This window comes from Mytilus galloprovincialis, chromosome 5, assembly GCF_965363235.1.
Source record: "Mytilus galloprovincialis chromosome 5, xbMytGall1.hap1.1, whole genome shotgun sequence".
Lineage (NCBI taxonomy): Eukaryota > Metazoa > Mollusca > Bivalvia > Mytilida > Mytilidae > Mytilus > Mytilus galloprovincialis.
In genome coordinates this window covers 16,865,771-16,886,976 of record NC_134842.1, presented here as the reverse complement: position 1 = coordinate 16,886,976, position 21,206 = coordinate 16,865,771, and the positions used below count along the sequence as shown (strand labels likewise).

The following is a 21,206-nucleotide window of genomic DNA, read 5'->3' as shown; positions in this document are numbered from 1 at the left end:
TATAATTTTGTTCTTTTTTGTCAATGTTTTCTCTAAGTGCCTTCGCTGTCCATTCGAGCCGTTCTATTTCTTCATTTTTACCTTTGATGAAATTAGGAAGGTGGTCAATTTCAGCTTGACAGTCGTTCTGAGTTCCACTGAGTTTGACTCGAAGATTTTGATTATCTTGTCTGCTATTTCATATTTTAACATTTCTATCTTTAATTCATAGTCTGATCTTAAATTTTAAATGCTGTAGTAGTTTAAGGTTTCTATCTTAAATTATGAAGCATAAATCCTACTCATTAATTTAATATTTTCTGTTCTAAAGTTGTTTGTCCCTTTTTGTTTAATGTTACATTAACCTGTTTATATCAGTCAATACTGCTTTAGCATGATTGTTTGATCTTCTAATACTGTTGTGTGCATGCGTTTTTATAACTACAGCGAGTTTTTCATTAACATTTTTTTATAAATACTGTTTCAATTTTGTCAATACCTTTGACATAATTGTCTGATAGGATAGAAATTAAGTTGGTTGACTGTACTAAAGTGTTTAATGTAGAGTCATTCACTTGTGTTGACTGTTTTAATGTTTTGAGTAATTGAGATTCCTTCCCATTTGGTGTTTCTGAAGATTTTTTTTGTCAGGGTTTTTAACAATTTTGTTTTGTATTATTTTCAATTCAGTTTCCTCTTGGTCAACATTAACATTGTTTTTTTGGGTCATTTGTGTCCTTATTTGAGAATTGTTGATCGATAATCATTTTGTTGACCCATTTGAGCAATTAAAGAAAATCATAAGCTACAAATGACTGGTAAGCACTTCCTTGAACTTTTATAAAACCTGTAGCTAGGATATATGGTGATCATAAACTGGGTTTGATTTTTGTTTGCTGACTGTCCACGTTGTCCTCATTTTTTTAGTTGTAATTTACTGGTTGGCCGCCAGGAACTCTGTTGACCATTTTACATCATAGGAATTTTGAATGCCTAATTATTCATAATAAAATAACCATATTGCCCGAAACCAAGGGTGTACACATTGTACGGAGGTTTAATCCACCATTTTCTACATTTGGTACCAAGTCAGGAATATGACAGTTCTTGTCCATTCGTTTTTGATGCGTTTTGTTATTTGATTTTGCCATGTGATTATGGACTTTCCGAATTGATTTTCCTCTAAGTTCAGTATTTTTGTGATTTTACCTTTGAAAGAAACTATTCGATCAGCACTTTCATATATAGATGAGTCTAGTTGTTCAAACATACATGTTTTTTGCCTTTCATCCTGAACAGGAATTTAGAACTGATGGAACACATGTTTTGGGATAGTTTCCGTATGTTTCTTCTTCATTATTCATCCTTTTAACATTGTTTTGACTTATAAATTCTTCGAATGATGCCATACTTAATAGTGTTTTTGATTATTAGCCGTACCGTATCAAATTAATGTTGTTATATGTATAATGGTCGGATTATCTTTTTGAAATATGAACTGATTGTCGGCTCAGACTTCAATAAATATTTGATACGAATTGATATGGAATGGGGATGTCTTAGGCCCTATGTTGATCTTAACAATCATTGACGGGATTTCCACATGTCGCCATGTTCAACCAGAAGTTACTCACTCGATTAGTTGTACTTAACTCTAAAATATATTTTACAAATATGTCCTTTTAGAGGGATCAATTAAATATATATAGTCTAATATAGAAAAGAAGATGTGGTAAGGCATTTTAAAGTTAACATTTCTGCCAAATATGTAATCTTTAATCTTGACCTTATTTTCATGGTTCAAATTCAATGCTTATCAAGCTGACCTATCAATTATTGTGTTTGTGTCAAAATTTTAGAAATTCGAAAAATGGTAAATGTAAGGTGTTGTAGCTTGTTAAAAATCATTTATGCTAGATTTTCACTGAGACTTTTATATTCAGATTTTCAATATTTTCTGAACATATCAAATACATTACATAGTGTAAGGTGAACCTGTCCGACGAGGGTTAAGCATAAAGATTCATAGTTCATTAATCGGCATTAAGTTATTACAACTCTTCCTTATTATAAGGGATATCGTGGTTGTTATTTCACTTCCATGTCATATCGGGGCCTTTTATAGCTGACTATGCGGTATGGGCTTTGCTCATTGTTGAAGGCCGTACGGTGACCTATAGTTGTTAATGTTTGTGTCATGTTGGTCTTTTGTGGATAGTTGTCTCATTGGCAATCATACCACATCTTCTTTTTTATATTTATTGATAATTGCTTTTTTTTCGTCATTAAATCAGATGTGCAGTGTCGTAAGTGATAGGTCCCCTATGTTAAGTTCATTCAATCTTTATAATTTATACATGTTCATCGATCTGTCCTCAGTTTTAGAATTCTTTGGTTGACATGAAGTGTTTGTTATATGGTCAGTTTCTCTGTTACAAATAGCATAATTGTCTTACTTTTATAATTTTAATTGGAAAGTTTGTATGATACTACTTTTACACAATGAGTATTGCTTCACACAGTCCGTGCATAACAAAACAATTTTTTTTTATCATATTTCCAAGATGTTTATTTCATATTTTTCCGGGAAAAAAACATTCGAAATGTACAAAAATAAACATCCTGTTTTCACAATGAGTATAGCTTCCCACAGTCCGTAAATAATAAAACAATAAACATTTATCATATTTCCAAGATGCAAGTTTCATATTTTTCCGGGGAAAAAACATTTGCAATGTACAAAATGCACATCCTGTTCCAAATATATAAATACTAATAATATAGTATGTTGAAAGCAATATAATGGGGGAATAAACAAACACTTAAATTATTCTTCTCAGGTTAAGAGTTTTGAACTTAACTTATCATTTCACGCAGATCACGATAATTTTAACCTATATTATTGATTAAGTACATATAATTTAAGTTTGATTCCTGATTGGCGGAAGTTGTTTAGTTTATCAGCTTATAATTTAGTCATGTGACCGTGACGTCATCAACGTTTTTCTAATGTTTTTTTTAACTATTTTAAATTTGCCGTTCAGGAATGGTCCGTGATATATTGAACTGATATATCATTTTATGGAGGGGTATTTTCGAAAAATACCAGTCAAGGGACCGTGAAATTTCTCGAGCCGCTAGTTTTGCACAGAAACCATATACCCACTTCTAACTCTAGCTTATAAAAATAAGATTTCGTTTCGGGAGTTGTTAACTTCTCGTAGGAATTAATTAAGGATCTCTGATACAATACACTAAGTATTTTTTAAGTGTACAGAAAAGATCATCTACTCATCTCTTCAGTATAATTACAGGATGCTTATAGTTATCAAAGGCAACAGAATAATAATTAAGTACGCCAGACGCGTGTTTCGTCTACACATAGACTCACCAGTGACGCTCATATCAAAATATGTAAAAAGCCAAACAAGTACGAAGTTGAAAAGCATTGAAGATCCAAAATTCCATAAGTTGTGCCAAAAATTCTAAGTTTTGTTCACGGGAAGTATATTTTGAGAATTATACAATCACTCTAAATAATATATGTATATGTCTGCCTACGTGTAGTGACAACTTTATATACTTAAAATAGAAGTATGCGTCAATCTAGTTGAAATATATAAATAAAATTAAATTTCAAAATGCTCTCAAAGTCCAAATATACATTTAACTTATTAAAATTGAAACGACATGTTAAGCGGAAACATCACATGATAACAATATGACCGCAGTTGAAACGAATACATGTAGTGTAAATATGTTTACATAGAATATGTAAAGATGGGCTGCTGCTACTGCTGTTGCTCTTCCGAGGTAAGATTCTGTACATTCTGTTATACAGAATAACAATTAAACAAAATATCAGGGTAAAATAGCAAATATTGCACAAGTTGGAGTTCAGAACCTATATATATATATACAACTGAAAATAATTTAATCGAGTACATATTTATTAACGGTTTAATGTCGATAAGAAGGTCAATTTGCAATAACTATAGAAACTTAATAATTTTTGTAGTTTTGTGTTAAAATTTAAATTAATCGTAATTTAGTTATAGTGACAATGTTGATTTTAAAATCATATTAAAGTCATAAGAAACGAGTGACCGGTGAAAAATAATGTTCTTCCAATTCTTGAACCAATGCATACAAACATCATAAACTTAGTCTTCTGTGCACGAATTTATCATTTTTTTCGTGTTAATTTCGTTTAATCGTTAATTTTTTTTTCAATCGGTCAGTGCTGTTGTGAAAATATGGCAGGTTATTAAAGTTCGTGTTTTGAAGCCGAAGTTTAACGATTGTCACCTGTTTGTCAACTATCGACAAAAAATTAACAAAAAAGCATGGAAATTGAGCACGTGTTTAACATGTAAATTCAGATAATAGTTTATTTTAAGGACATCCTTGCGTATTGTGATCACCGGATTTTTACGAGATGGGTAACACTGAGGTCACTTTGCATACGGAAAATGTGTCGGGGGGAATTGCTTCCTGGACGGAAGCAATTAAAATAAAGTAAACTTCTTCTAAATATGAATAAATTAAAGAATTTTCTTCAGAAAAAAAGTATATGTACATAAGTTTTATAATGAAAACTATTCATAGAGTTATAAAAAAACGTATGCATTATTTTTTTTTGATTTGAGGTTTCTTATGACTTTAAGATATGAAAACAACACACTGTAAATTTGGAACCTTTCGGATTAGTTTTAAGATTGTTACTTAATTTCACTTTAAACATACTGTCCATAGTAAATCAATTGATAATGTTTACATTATGACGATTTCTTGTAGGGCCGAACTTTGCTTTACAAAGAAACATTATGATTTTTAAAAAAGAATTGATGGCAAACATTGTCTTTACCTTTAAATGAGAGGTTTTTATCATTATTTGAAACTTCCGTTTTTAAAATTGTCGTTTATGTAAATTTTGTCAATAAATAAAAATTTCGCAAAATGACGTCATGAAAGCAAAAAACCCATTTTTAAAATGACTTCATATTTCCTTGATCATTTAGTATTACTACCTTCAATATTGGTCCTATAAACGGAAAACTTTATCTTTAATTTAAAAAAAAGTCGTGTATCGTTTCTTTTGTTGACTAGTATATATTTAATAGTTTTAAAATAACAGAATTTATGTCTTTTGGTTGGGGAGTTAATGGCATTCAAACCAACTGTCATTGCTATCGTGTACTCGTTGGCAGGTCGTGGTGGGGACTTACTATCGAATGAGTGGGAGGGATAATCTGTTGGACTAGGTATAACTATTTCGAGCCAAAAATATATGATAAGGCTTAGAATTAAGGTAAAATATATATCAGAAGGTTGTCGATTAAAGCAAAAGATAAAGAAAATTAACTCTATGGTCGGGTTGTTGACTTTTTGACGCATTCCCCATTTCCATTTTCAATTTTAAAGCCTCGGTCACACCTTACCGGATAGCACGAACTGACGCCTAACGGATGAAAATAAAAGTTGTCCGCTGACAAAATTGTTATCCGTTGGGAGTCTGTTGATGTACTGACCGATTAAAACGGACGTGTAACGGATGCCGAACGGACACACACCGGATATGCAAGGTACGAGAAACGGAAACGTACCGGACAGAACGGATGTCGAACGTACATCCAACGGACGAGTACCGCATAAAACGGACACCTAACGGAAGCGTACCGGATAAAACGGATGAACAATATATACGGAAAAATTAAAGGCGACAATAATGATACATGTACATCGCATCAATATTCAAAATGTTTAGGTGTAACTGGTTTTGGTTTATTCTTCAAAATACCACAAAAGGTCCGTGTCTGACCTGAATAAGAGCTGCTTGATTGTGAAGAATCGCCCTTACTCTATGAATAATAAGAATTCATGAACCGTAAGAAATTTGACATACCAATAATTGGCATTTCTGACGCAAAATTTTCAATGGGCATTTATCCGTTTCAGATCCGTTCATCATCCGTTTTATCCGTTATACGTCCGGTAGAAGTCCGTTTCTCATTCGTTCAACATCCGTTTTATCCGTTAAACGTCCGGTAGAAGTCCGTTGGTGAATTTATCTTCCAGACCTCCAACGGATGTATAACGGACACGTAACGGATACAAAACGGAAACGAAATGGACGAGTACCGTACAAAACGGACGCCTAATGGACGTTCAACGGACATTTTATCCGTTGGACGTCCGTTCAAAGTTTTGAACATGCTCAAAATTTTCCACCGGACAAAACGGACGTCGACGGATAAAACGTACGTTTAACGGACATGCAACGGACATGGACGGACGTCTAACGGATAACAACGGACGTCTAACGGACATGAACGAATTGAAAAAAAGTTATCCGTTAGGCGTCCGTTCGAGCTATCCGGTAAGGTGTGACCGAGGCTTAAGATTTCGATATTTTTCACAGACGCAACTGAACCGAAGTCGGAAAAACATAAGATATTTTCCTAATCTACTTTCTCTATCCATAAAATACTTAGAAGTGTAATCATAACTCTATTAGGTTGTTTTTTTGTAACAATAAACAAAAGAACTATGTCAATTGGACATGCTTTGATACTGTATCTGACCTTAAAGTTTTACTAGATAACATGTTTGTTCGCTTTGGAGATTCCGAATATCGTCAGGTTATCGGAATATCAATGAGAACTAACTGTGCACCACTTATTGCGGACCTGTTTTTGTATTGCTATGAGTTACAATATATTACACAAATTAGCAAAAACCCATCGAATCAACATCTGGTGCAAATATTTTATGATAATACTTTTACATATGTGGATGATATATTGGCTCTCAATAATACGACTTCAGTATGTATAGTAAAGAAATATCCGGTTGAACTTACTTTGAATAAAGCTAATATTAACAATGACCACTGCTCTTTCCTCGATCTTGATATCTATATCATTAACGGAAAGCTTAATACTAAAACTTATGATAAAAGAGATGATTTCTCATTTCCTATCGTTAATAATCCATTTCTAGATGGTGACGTTTCCTTGTCACCATCTTACGGTGTTTATAAATCTCAACTTGTAAAATTCGCTTGTGTCTGTAACACCATTATAGATTTTAACGAGAGAAATTTGTGTATTACTGAAAAATTATTACACCAGGGTTTTCGATATCACAAACTAGTTTATACATTTTCCTAATTTTATCATCGGTACAGGGACATCATTCGTTAATATAGGTCAACATGCAGACTTCTTATACGTTCGGGTATTTCACATCCAATCTTTAATGGAAAGATTCTTTATAAAGCACAAAAAAGTCAGTAGTCACCTCAGAAGCTTACAAAACATTTTAACACGTTTTAATAGAGTTATTAAGAAAGGATATAGTTACGATACTGTTGTCAGGTCATTAAAGACTGCATATTTCGGCCTTTAATATTGATTCACTTATAGGGTCTTTGCATCGGAACTATACACATTTATTTAAAAAAAAACATGACACGGGTTATGTTCTTCTCATAAAAAGTTATGATCGTATGATACTAAACCACTAACGGGAAGTATTGTGCCTGATATTCATATGATGAAGACATAATCTTTCAATCAGTTTATTTGAAGTCTGGAGCAGGTTTGTCAGTTAACTGCTAGTAGATTGTTATTATTTATGTATTATTGTCATTTTGTTTATTTTCTTTTGTTGCATCTTCTGACATCAGACTCGGACTTCTCTTGAACTGAATTTTTATGTGCGTATTGTTATGCGTTTACTTTTCTACATTGGCTAGAGGTATAAGGGAGGATTGAGATCTCATAAACATGTTTTACCCCACCGCATGTTTGCGCCTGTCCCATGTCAAGAGCCTCTGGCCTTTGTTGGTCTTGTATTATTTTTAACTTTAGCTTCTTTTTTATAATTTAGAATTTGGTATGGCGTTCATTATAACTGAACTAGTATATACATTTGTTTAGGGAAAGTTTAGGGGCCAGATGAAGGACGCTTTTGGGTGCGGGAATTTCTCACTGCATTGAAGACCTATTGGTGACCTTATGTTGTCCTATGGTCGGGGTGTTGTCTCTTTGACTCAATTCCCCATTTCCATTCTCAATTTAACAGGTGTATTTTTGATAAAAAAAAAATATATAGTAGGGTTTTTTGGGGGGTTATTTTTAAGATATTTAACGACAAGGTTGTGGTCTAAATCCACGAGATCGTGTACAGCAGATTTAGATATATGTTACCTATATAGGGTATGATGATTCATAACACTAGGTAATATGTGGCTTCCTTCAGATAGGTATTCTTAAAATGTGTGCCGTACGTATTGTATCAACATACCACATCCTATCCAGACAATTATAAGGTTCAGGTCATGAAATGTGATCACGCGTGCCATACAAACAGCACATGTTCCGATGCAATTTATATTACCATCTGTTCCATCATCCTTTCAAACTGAAAGTACAATGCCTATTCCGAACGTTACACCACAAATGATATACAGTATTATAAACGACACAAACCACAGATTACAACGTCAAGACCACATAATGAATGACAAACTGTCTACGTTTGAAAAATTAGAAAACCACATATCCAAAATTAGCAATGAAATAAATGATATTAGAAATTGTCAGCAGAAACACTCACATACAATAATTAAGCAAGAAAATCATCATCTTAACATTGAAGATAGAGTGAAGAATCTTGAAAGATCAAACAGACAATTGGAAAGTGAAAATTTTGAGTTGAAAGAAAAAATTCTTGAAATCAATTACAATCTCATTCTATGAAGTATAACTTAATTTTTGGTGGTATACGAAATCAAGATAGTTATGAGAAATTTACAAAAGAAGAATTGAGGTTTTTCATTTCGGAAGAAATGGACATTCCTAAAGTTGGAGATATACAAATCCAAAATGTACACAGACTTGGTGAGCGGTATTACGGCAAGGAACGAAGCATTATATCCCGTTTTACTAGTTTCAATGGTCATGAGCGTGTTGACAGAGCAAGTAGACTAAAGAACAAACCACAAATTTCTAAATACCAGGAATACCGTGGTGAAATAAATGACAGGCGTTAAAGAACACTCATCCTGAAATGAATTCAAAAGGCAAAGACAACACGATAAACTTCTTGTAGATGGTGAAGTATACAATCCTGATGCCCATCGTGAACCCCCGCCTACAATTCGAGGTCAATCGTTACCTAATAAAGGTGGAGATTAGTAAATCAGTAGCTGATTATAATTGTGAAATGCAGAATAAAATTGAGAATGCAAATGGGGAAGGTGTCAAAGAGGCAACAACCCGACCATAGAGCAGACAACAGTAGAAGGTCACCAACAGGTCTTCAATGCAGCGAGAATTTCCCACACCCGGAGGCGTCCTTCAGCTGGCCCCTAAACAAATATCTATACTAGTTCATAGATAAGGAACGACATACTAAACTCCAAATTGTACACAAGAAACTAAAATTAAAAATATAACAAGACTAACAAAGGCCAGAGGCTCCGGACTTGGGACAGGCGCAAAAATGCGGCGGGGTTGAACATGTTTATGAGATCTCAACCCTCCCCCTATACCTCTAGCCAATGCAGTTTATAAGTGTTTTTTTTTCAAATAAATGTTACAACTATATATTAGTATTTAAGCGGAATAAGAACGCGATCTAATGAAAATGTTTGAAGAACGAAATTGAAAATGAAGTGTCATTATTTGATGAGTGTCAGTATCTTTTTTTATATGAGCGTCACTGATGAGTCTTATGTAGACGAAACGCGCGTCTGGTGTACTAAATTATAATCCTGGTACCTTTGATAACTATTTGTTGTTGTTATATCACCCACATGAGTTACCAGTAAACGTTTAATACATCGCGCCGATTCCAATATATTTTGGCATAAACGAACAAATGTATTAAAATATTTTTCTCGACTCGTCTACCAATTACACATCTTCTCGGAATAGTTAAATCTGTAAATCAGTAAACCTGTTCATTTAATTTCAGAATGATTTGGAACCATCTTCTTCATCAAAATTATTAAGTGGTCAACAACGTAAATATGTTGGTTCAGTGCCTCCTTCGTCAGCAAGACAACATCGGCCTCCTGACAGAAAAGACAGTGAGTAAACTAGGTAGCTGAAGCCCGCTTCGGGTGCTGGATTTTCTCGCTGTGTTGAAGACCCATTGGTGGCCTTATGTTGTTACCCGTTCTTTGGTAGGGTTGTTGTCTCTTTTACATACTACCCATTTTCCTTATCAACTTTATATAATACATGTAGTGTATTTGTTCATTTTTCGATAGGTTCTTAAATCAAGCTGTTTAAATCAATTGTTTGATTGTTTTACACTAATTTTATGCATGTTGCATTTGGTTGGTAGGTTATATTTATACCGTAACAATACCGGTATTAAACGTGTACGTCCTTGATGCTTTAAACTAAACAGTGTATATCAAAAGATTGTTTTGACTTTGGATCTCAATAGACGAACATTTGATTATAATTACCGTGTGTGTAAACGATGTACATGTATCTGATTTCATGGTCTACTTTTCTATTGTCTGAAATCTATTTAACGTGTATTTTGTGTAAAACGAGCCGCTTATAGTGAGTAAAAATACACTGGACCTAATCTGACCAGTAAATTAAATCAGAACACAGGGAACGAAAAGTAAAGAAATTAAGTTGAAACAGTTGAGCCAAGAACATATAGTTGGATGTATTGTTCCCAGGTTAAACAGAACAAGATGTAGATAAAAATTGTTGTACTATAACACACACACACATGTTCTGAATAAATTTCTTTGAAATGATTCTAAAACAAAATATTTGTTTATATTAATGTTAGCAATTCCGGTCGTATCAAAAATGGAACCAATCGTCATCCAATCAATGAACAAGATTTTCCAAGTAAGTCAGATATTCATTCGTGTTTATATATAGTAATGGAAAGAAAATTGTATGATATTATATCACAAAAGCTCTTCACGCACCAAAAAAACAAGGAACAAATCTATTGCTGTTCTTCATCCTCACAACTTTTTTTCAAGTCTTCGTTATCATCAGGTTTGTATTTGAGAGTCGCCGGTAACTTTGAATCAGACTTTTCTTTGAGTCTGGTAACTTCGAATTCAAACTTGTCTTTTAGGGTCTCTAGTAATTTTGAATTCAGACTTGTCTTTGAAAGTCTTTGATAATTTCGAATTCAGACTTGTTTTTAGAGTACCTGGAAACTTCGAATTTACTTGTTTTAGATACTTTTGAGATGCCCGGGTAACTTCGAATTCAGACTTGGTCTATGAGTGTCTTGGAACTTCCAAGTCAGACTTGTCTATGAGGTTATGGGTAATAAAGAACTTGTCCTTGAGTCTCTGGTAATCTGGTAACACCTGTATTTACATAACTGCAAATTCAGACTTGGTTTTAGAGTCCATGGTAACTTTGTATTCTGGATTGTCTTTAAGAATCTCTGATCACTTCGAATTCAGAGAGCTACAGTAAATGTATGATATGTCTAATAATTTACAAGAAACACGAGACAAATGTGATTCCGTTCATAAAGTTAAAAAAAATGTAACGAAAAAACAACATAAAATAATGAATGGGAAAGTCGGATTACACATGGAACTAAAATTGTATAATCAAAGTGCTTGTAAGCACTGAACGGTAAAGATTGCTTCAATTTATCACTAGGAACTAAAATTAACCATTGCATTGGTTGTTGTTGATTTAACAGCAATTCTAGACAAAGGAAGATACCTCTAAATTTTTCAAAGATGATTTTAACAATGACATCTTTCTATTTTTTGAACTGATATTAGATTCCTGTACCTTGCAAAAGTTATGTAATTTTCTTGACAAGTGTAACCTCATTTGTGCTTTGAATATCTGAGCATATATTACCTTGATAAATTTCTGGAAATGTTCATGGATAGGATGTCTAGAATGTTATGATCAATGCATTATATTTTTTGTATCACAAAAGGTAGTGACAAGTCAGTCCCATAAGATTAAGATTGCATTTCATGCTATCTTTACCTAAAAATATTCAAAATAATCTTTCCAGCATATATTTAAAAAACATTGATATTTCTTATTCAAAATCGCCACATGATAATTTAGATCAATTGAGTGTAAATGTGAACTGTGTATTATGTTATTTATACAGTTTCGTTTGCTAACCATGATTTTTTTAATCACATATCAAATAAGATTGATAGTTGCTGCATTGCTGATTTAAAATTATGTTACAATCACTTTATGTAATTATTTAATACATTATGTAGGTTTAGTAATGGATAGTGAATATCTAAATGACTCAGAAAGATTTATTTTTTTATTTTATTGATCCATAACTATTCTGATTTTGCAGCATTTGATATATTTAATACTGAATTTGACTCCATTGATAGGACCATGAGAAGTTATATGAAGATATATCAAAGAGTTACCAGGACCTGTTAAATGAACTGCACTGTTTTAAATCAGCATTTGATAACGAAACTTCAGAAATTCTAGAATTGTCAGAATGTGTTCGAATATTGGTTCATAGATGTGGTCAGTAATTTTAAAGGTTATTTCATTTAATGTGTACCTACCATGTCACCCACCTGAATGAATGAAGGTATGGATGAGATTTACAGAATATAGAATAATTAGGGGGGTTTAGGGAATGGGGTAGAAAAATATAGAAGAAAAAAAAAGAAGAAAATTCAAATAGGAAATAATTGTGAAAAAAAAGAAAATAGAGAAAAAGGCCAAAATAAAGGAACAAAACTGGAGATTGAAAATGTCATAACAAAATACCAAACTCTTATCAAAATTCAAAAAGGAAAGTCCCTTTAACAATTGGCAAAATCAAAAGCTCAAGCACATCAAACTAACTGAAACCAACTGTAAAAGTCACATCAACTGAACTGCAAAATACTTATGTTACAAAAGCAAAGATTGAGTTCACTACAAACTACAATTTTGAATAGTTTTAATCAGTGTTGAAAAAAGTTGATGTACATAAACTTTAATAATTTTTTTTCGTATGCACTTCCTCTAAATAGGACCCCCCCCCCCTTTTGAGTAATTAGTTAAAATGTCATAAAACTATGTACACACATTTTTTAAATACGCTAAAGGACCCACAAGAAATTAATACCCACATATTCATGTGCCTTTTGACACGTAAGGAACATACTCAGCAGGTGTCTAATGACATCAAAATGGTTTTGTTTTCATATTTGGAGAATTAGTTCTTTAAATTCAGTTTTATACATATATTCACAAACTTTGTCATGAATATTTTAGAGAAATATTCATATTGTATAGTCATACTTATAGTGCCTATAAACCTCTATTTTGTTTAAGGTCAAACATCACTAGAAGTACAGAGAAAAAAGTACCGTGTACAGATTATATTTTCTGAAGAGACATTAATGAAAAATTCACTCAACGACCCACAAGAAATCATATCCTCTCTCAAGCATTTCAACTCAATGAACAAACATTTAGAAGAAGTCCTAAAGGATTCTCATAGTATCCAGAAATCTATCAACATTTTATTAAAAGACAAAGATTCTATGCAACAACAACTAATTAAGGAATGTTTCCCAGCAGATCAAGGACCTGGTGTTGTGTATAATGTTAAAGAAAACATGAGAACATTAGAACAAATACGGAAGAATATTGATGTCATAAAAAAGATATCAGAGGCTCAGTTAAAAGATGTTATAGAATCATCAAAAGGATTTTTTGCAAATACTGAATGATGTATTTTTTAAAATTTAAATGATATGAAAAGCTATTAAGTTTAAAATGTGATATCAATAGTGTAAATTCAGAAATTATAGCAATGTTTTTATCATGTTTATTATTGCGAAAAACTGTGACGGGGCTATAATCTCAATAGTTTAACTGAAAACTTGCATTTGAAATTTTTTATATGAATCAAACAGGATTTTTCTGAATATGGCAAAAATTAAAATCACATTTTAATCTAAAGTGACAAAATTGCAATAATAAATGCACACAATAATTTCTCACTTTACAGTAGTTTTTATACTTTTTTTTAAGTGTAAGTAAGAATTCAATCGACACAGACTCTCTGTGCTTTTGTTTAAAAAATAACTTGCTTTTTAAGTTAACATTGTACATCACTCATCACATTCTTTTCTTGAAGAATAAATATCATTTTATATTTCTATCTATTAGTGAACTTTTATTTTAATAACAAATTTTTCTTCATCATTATTGTATAATCTTTCAATCTTTCCATATTGGGTTATGAAACTCAAATTGTCATTATTATTGCATATGGTAGTAAGTTGATTGAAAGAAAATACAATAAATTAATCCTAAGAATATGAGCGTCACTGATGAGTCTTATGTAGACGAAAGTCGCGTCTGGTGTACTAAATCCTAATCCTGGTATCTTTGATAACTATTTTCACCACTGGGTCGATGCCACTGCTGTTGGACGTTTCCTGCCCGGGGGTATCATCAGCCCAGAAGTCAGCACTTCGGTGCTGACATGAATATCAATTATGTGGTCATTTTTATAAATTTCCTGTTTACAAAAATTTGAATTTTTCGAATAACTAAGTATTTTCTTATTCCAGGAATAGATTACCTTAGCCATATTTGGCACAACATTTTTGGATCCTCTATGCTCTTCAACTTTGTGCTTGTTTGGCTTTATAACTACTTTGATATGAGCGTCACTCATGAGTCTTATGTAGACGAAATGCGCGTCTGGCTTACTATTATAAATTAATTGAAAGAATATGTCAAGTTTCTCAAAGGAAATAAATAATTCACATCAACATCACCAAATAAAACTAGAGGCTCTCAAGAGCCTGTGTCTCTCACCTTGGTCTTTGTTCATATTAAACAATGGACACAGATAAATTCACTACAAAATTGTGTTTTGGTGATGGTGACGTGTATGTAGATCTTACTGTACTGAACATTCTTGTTGCTACAATTATCTCTATTTATAATGATCTTGGCCCAGTAATTACAGTGGAAATTTTTTTTTTTAAATTTACCAAAATTTATGAAAAATGTTAAAAATTGACTATAAAGGGCAATAACTCCTTAAGGGGTCAATTGACAATTTTGGTCATGTTGTCTTATTTGTAGATCTTATTTTGCTGAACATTATTGCTGTTTACAGTTTATCTCTATCTATATAAATATTCAAGATAATAACCAAAAACGGCAAAATTTCCTTAAAATTATAAATTCAGGGGCAGCAACCCGACAACGGGTTGTCCGATTCATCTGAAAATTTTATGGCAGATAGATCTTTACCTGATAAACAATTTTAATCATTGTCAGATTTGCTCTAAATGCTTTGGTTTTTGAGTTTTAAGCCAAAAACTGCATTTTACACCTATGTTCTATTTTTAGCCATGGCGGCCATCTTGGTTGATTGGCCGGGTCACCGGACATATTTTTTAAACTAAATACCCTAATGATGATTGTGGCCAAGTTTGGAATAATTTGGCCCAGTAGTTTCAGAGGAGAAGATTTTTGTAAAAGATAACTAAGATTTACGGAAAATGGTTAAAAATTGACTATAAAGGGCAATAACTCCTAAAGGGGTCAACTGACCATTTCGGTCATGTTGACTTACTTGTAAATCTTACTTTGCTGAACATTATTGCTTTTTACAGTTTATCTCTATCTATAATAATATTCAAGATAATAACCAAAAACAGCAAAATTTCCTTAAAATTACTAATTCAGGGGCAGCAACCTAACAACAGGTTGTACGATTCATCTGAAAATTTCAGGACAGATAGATCTTGACCTAATACACAATTTTACTCCCATGTCAGATTTGCTCTAAATGCTTTGGTTTTTGAGTTATAAGCCAAAAACTGCATTTTACCCAAATGTTCTATTTTTAGCCATGGTGGCCATCTTGGTTGGATGGCCAGGTCACCGGACAAATTTTTTAAACTAGATACCCCAAAGATGATTGTGGCCAAGTTTGGATTAATTTGGCCCAGTAGTTTCAGAGGAGAAGATTTTTGTAAAAGATTACTGAGTTTTACGAAAAATGGTTAAAAATTGACTACAAAGGGCAATAACTCCTAAAGGGGTCAACTGACCATGTTGATCATTTGACTTATTTGTAGATCTTACTTTGCTGAACATTATTGCTGTTTACAGTTTATCTCTATCTATAATAATATTCAAGATAATAACCAAAAACAGCAGAATTTCCTTAAAATTACCAATTCAGGGGCAGCAACCCAACAACAGTTTGTCCGATTCATCTGAAAATTTCAGGGCAGATAGATCTTGACCTTATAAACAATTTTACCCGTTGTCAGATTTGCTCTAAATGCTTTGGTTTTTGAGTTATAAGCCAAAAACTGCATTTTACCCCTATGTTCTATTTTTAGCTATGGCGGCCATCTTGGTTGGTTTGCCGGGTCACCAGACATATTTTTTAAACTAGATACCCCAATGATGATTGTGGCCAAGTTTGGTTTAATTTGGCCCAGTAGTTTCAGAGGAGAAGATTTTTGTAAAAGTTAACGACGCCGGACGCCGACGCCGGACGCCAAGTGATGAGAAAAGCTCACTTGGCCTTTTAGGCCAGGTGAGCTAAAAAAAAAGCAAAAACACCCAACATTTGCAGATAGTTACATAGAATGGTCAATAACAAAATAACTAATTGATCATATCATTTATTACAATTCATTATAAAATCCATTACAATTATTATCACAGATATTCATATAAATTGTGCCGATTTCTACATTTAAAACAAATAAATCAAGAAGTCTTTTCATAAGAACATATAAAATCAAGTACTATCATGAACAGCTAGACATTTTTATTCATTTTTTTTACAAAATTAATATTAAAAAGGGCCCATTCCAAACACTAGCTTTTCCCCTCCCATGTATTAACATTATTTTAGTACATGTATATAAGAATCTTAACTCTATTAAATATTAGATGAAATAGCCTTTTTAGTGTTTATTTGGACCACTATTAAACTAAATGTATTCTGACTCTTTGTTGCCGCCTACAATATTAAAGTGCAATGAAAAAATATCCGTCCAGTATAGCTGCTGAAAGTTAAACCCAAAAGTTAAAGTTTACCATAGTCGATCATGCATTATAATCGAGGTCAAGGTAACCCAATTTTTGTCTGAACCTTGCTTTCCGAATAAATTACCATCTAACATCCCTTTCTTTCCCCCAATATAACAAACAAAACAAAAACAGGAATCTAAAAAAACATGATCTGAGTGAAAATATTCATAACAGGTAACATATATATTTGATTTATTCTATAATACAATAAATAAGTTAAATCTTTTTTCATTATTTTTTTTCTGATGAAGAAAATGATGAGTACAGGTAAACTGTGTATACTATCAAAACTCTATCTGATGAAATATTTGCTGCTGGGCATTATGCAAAAACAATCAATCAATCAAAAACTATCATTGGCTTTGCTGACTGATCTCTTTTGAAAACCACATTATAAATAAATAATTTTTTGCTACATGGAGATTTTATTCCAGCAGATATTGATCCCTGAGATAAACTGCCAATAGCAGTGTGGGAAAATTGACATTGTAAAGGTAATTATAATAAATCTAAAATATTGCTATAATTTCTAGTCATCCATTATTAAAAAAATTGAATTCTGTTTTCAGATGAAATATCAAATTCTGTAAGTTCCATATTGTTTTCTCTATTCAATCTTGTGTTCTCATTTAACAAACATACCTCCACTTAATAAAATATAACAATTAAATAAAACAACAAATACAATGTCAGATGATTTTTATGATAAATACAGTGAAAACTCTTCTTCATTTGTTAATCCAATATCACGATTCTTAACAATGAAAATTCTTCTCCATTTGTTATTCCAACATCATGATAATTCAAACCCTGTATTAGATGATATTGCATATCTTAACTTCTCTCTCAAAGTACTTTTCTTTTGATAATTAGGTAATTTCAGTAAGTTAAAACATGTAGATGATGTCGGTAATCTTCCTACAGGGTCCCTTTTCCTAATGTTAAAAAATCCTTTTAATACACTTCCAACTGTGTCTCCTGTGTCCTGTTAAAAAAATAACAATATTAATAAAATTTAAATAACGAGTATGCAACACTATCTAAATTTTCTATAATGGAATAACATGAGAACAGTTGTTCTCTAATTTTCATGCTATTTTTACATGTCTTACGGTGTGAGAAAAACATTTCTCGCCTGTAGATAAAATTTTGTTTTCGCCAAATGATTGGAAGAAATTTTGTTGATTTCTTCTGAATTCCCTATTGTGACTTCATGAAAAACAGCAACCATGTTTGGTGACGTCACATATAATAAACACAAATGTCTGCAAATTTATAAAGAAAAAGGATTAACTTGTTTAGATTTAACAAACTTAATGCAGAGCAGAATCTATATTTCATTGCTGTTTGTCTTTGTTGAAGGGTCAAAGGAGTTGACTGTTGGTATAGTACGGTCCAATATTTTGACAACATAGATGTACAGATTACAGAATATAGAAGTACATACTACTTATATGTTCAATTATAGTAACTGTTTAAATGTATACAGTTGAGATCTGTAATATATTCTTACTTATAAATCTGTGCATGTGTTTGACAAAATATGAGATAAAAAAACTTATTTAAAAAAATTTAACAGTGTACAATGTATATTTGAGAGGGAGATGTATGTTTTTCATTTTACTTTTGAAAATTGCAATGAATCAATTCAAAGATATTTTTATAATTAATAACACACAGCATAGCCAGTGGAGTCAATTAAAGGATGATGTCACAACTAATGCAGCAATATAATTACCTGATCATCACTGACTTCAACACATCTGACAGAAAAGGGAGGTTCAAGATTGGAAAATCCTAATAGTGGTGGCTTGGAACAACTGGTTACAAACTAAAATAAATCACATAAAGTATAAGCATAAATAAACAAGAGGCTCTCAAGAGCCTGAATCGCTCACCTTAATTCTTTTGTTTAAATCTCTCATCAATGATTATTTTGGCTTTTCAATTCATTTAAATGTTTTTTGGATCGTCCTATTTTCTTCAAAAGCCAAAAAAAATAATCATTTTCTCCTATGTTCTATTTTAGCCATAGGAGCTATGTTTCTTGACATACAAGGAAATAAAATATAAAATTTATACTAGATACTCTGAAACTCATTTAGCCTAAGTTTGGATGAAATTGATACAGCAGTTTCAAAGGAGAAGATTTTTTAAAGTAAGTCAACATGATGAACAAATTGTGAAAAAAGTCTTTAAAGGGCAATAACTCCTTAAGTGGTCAATTGACAATTTTGGTCAATTTGACTTAATTGAAGATCTTACTTTGCTGAACATTATTGCTGTTTACAGTTTATTTCTATCTATAATTATATTCAAGATAATAAACAAAAACAGCAAAATTTCCTTAAAATTATCAATTCAGGGGCAGCAACCCAACAACAGGTTGTCTGATTCATCTGAAAATTTCAGGGCAGATAGATCTTGACCTGATAAACAATATTACCCAACGTCAGATTTGCTCTAAATGCTTTGGTTTTTGAGTTATAAGCCAAAAACTGCATTTGACCCCTATGTTCTATTTTTAGCAATGGCGACCATGTTTGTTGATAGATCATAACTTCGGATACAATTTACAAACTAGATACCCTAAGGAACATTCAGTTAAAGTTTGGAAGTATTTGGCCCAGTAGTTTCAGAGGAGAAGATTTTTGTAAAAGATTACTAAGATTTACGAAAAATGGTTAAAAATTGACTATAAAGGGCAATAACTCCTAAAGGGGTCAACTGACCATTTCCGTCATGTTGACTTATTTGTAAATCTTACTTTGCTGAACATTATTGCTGTTTACAGTTTATCTCTATCTATAATAATATTCAAGATAATAACCAAAAACAGCAAAATTTCTTTAAAATTACCAATTCAGGGGCAGTAACCCAACAACAGGTTGTCTGATTCATCTGAAAATTTCAGGGCAGATAGATCTTGACCTGATAAACAATATTATCCCATGTCAGATTTGCTCTAAATGCTTTGGTTTTTGAGTTATAAGCCAAAAACTGCATTTGACCCCTATGTTCTATTTTTAGCAATGGCGACCATGTTTGTTGATAGATCACAACTTCGGATACAATTTACAAACTAGATACCCTAAGGAACATTCAATTAAAGTTTGGAAGTATTTGGCCCAGTAGTTTCAGAGGAGAAGATTTTTGTAAAAGATTACTAAGATTTACTAAAAATGGTTAAAAATTGACTATAAAGGGCAATAACTCCTAAAGGGGTCAACTGACCATTTCCGTCATGTTGACTTATTTGAAAATCTTATTTTGCTGAACATTAATGCTGTTTACAGTTTATCTCTATCTATAATAATATTCAAGATAATAACCAAAAACAGCAAAATTTCTTTAAAATTACCAATTCAGGGGCAGCAACCCAACAACGGGTTGTCTGATTCATCTGAAAATTTCAGGGCAGATAGATCTTGACCTGATAAACAATAATACCCCATGTCAGATTTGCTCTAAATGCTTTGGTTTTTGAGTTATAAGCCAAAAACTGCATTTGACCCCTATGTTCTATTTTTAGCAATGGCGACCATGTTTGTTGATAGATCAAAACTTCGGATACAATTTATAAATTAGATACCCTAAGGAACATTCAGTTAAAGTTTGAAAGTATTTGGCCCAGTAGTTTCAGAGGAGAAGATTCTTGAAATAGTTTACGACGACAGACGACGACAGACGACGGACGACAGACGACGGACGACGACGGACGCCAAGTGATGGCATAAGCTCACTTGTCCCTTCGGGACAGGTGAGCTAACAATGTAAGCATACTAAAATCCCACTAAAACGACTGGTTACAAACTGAAAGAAACATTATCTCTATTTTACGAAATTTTCCTTTGATCTTACTGACTGATAATTTCCTTTGTCAGCACAGGAATGAAAATTTCAAAGTCAGAATTATCGGCTCTCCCTTGACACAATTTGCGAGTTTGGTCTTGAGGAAACAATGATAGTCCATTGGAAGGGAAAATAAATGGCTGACCTGTGTTAAGAGAGAGCCATATCTCTAACATGTAAAAGACACCCTTGTAGATTTCGACAAAGAGCAGGCTAATGCCGCTACAAGGCAGCACTTCACTCACAAGTGGAAAGGGATTAATATAAGTTGCAAAACTTGTTTCCCAC

General features: G+C 32.4%; 2 protein-coding genes across 2 annotated transcripts in view; one reads left to right on the top strand and one right to left on the bottom strand.

Annotated features, from left to right (window-relative positions):
* The first annotated feature begins 3,655 nt into the window (after window positions 1-3,655).
* LOC143075281 (uncharacterized) lies at window positions 3,656-14,240 on the top strand. The gene is made up of 5 exons (XM_076250655.1): window positions 3,656-3,792; window positions 9,964-10,078; window positions 10,807-10,868; window positions 12,371-12,515; window positions 13,317-14,240. The coding sequence occupies exons 1-5, from the start codon at window positions 3,760-3,762 to the stop codon at window positions 13,715-13,717; spliced, it is 756 nt and encodes a 251-aa protein (XP_076106770.1). The 5' UTR covers window positions 3,656-3,759; the 3' UTR covers window positions 13,718-14,240.
* A 2,395-nt stretch (window positions 14,241-16,635) lies between these two features.
* The window catches only part of LOC143075280 (ubiquitin-protein ligase E3B-like), a 59,622-nt gene continuing 55,051 nt past the window's right edge, over window positions 16,636-21,206 (bottom strand). The window contains exons 30-31 of the mRNA XM_076250654.1: window positions 18,805-18,897; window positions 16,636-18,051 (exon numbers count right to left, since the gene is read on the bottom strand). Of these exons, the coding sequence (XP_076106769.1) occupies window positions 17,860-18,051; window positions 18,805-18,897 (285 nt within the window). The 3' untranslated portion in view covers window positions 16,636-17,859. The remainder of the gene's footprint in view (window positions 18,052-18,804; window positions 18,898-21,206) is intronic.

Bases quoted from the DNA above. Each gene is read 5' to 3' on its own strand.
- LOC143075281 (XM_076250655.1), top strand. From the start codon at position 3,760: ATGGGCTGCTGCTACTGCTGTTGCTCTTCCGAG. The intron at 3,793-9,963 runs GTAAGATTCTGT...ATTTAATTTCAG, and splicing joins ACTGCTGTTGCTCTTCCGAG to AATGATTTGGAACCATCTTC. The intron at 12,516-13,316 runs GTCAGTAATTTT...ATTTTGTTTAAG, and splicing joins AATATTGGTTCATAGATGTG to GTCAAACATCACTAGAAGTA.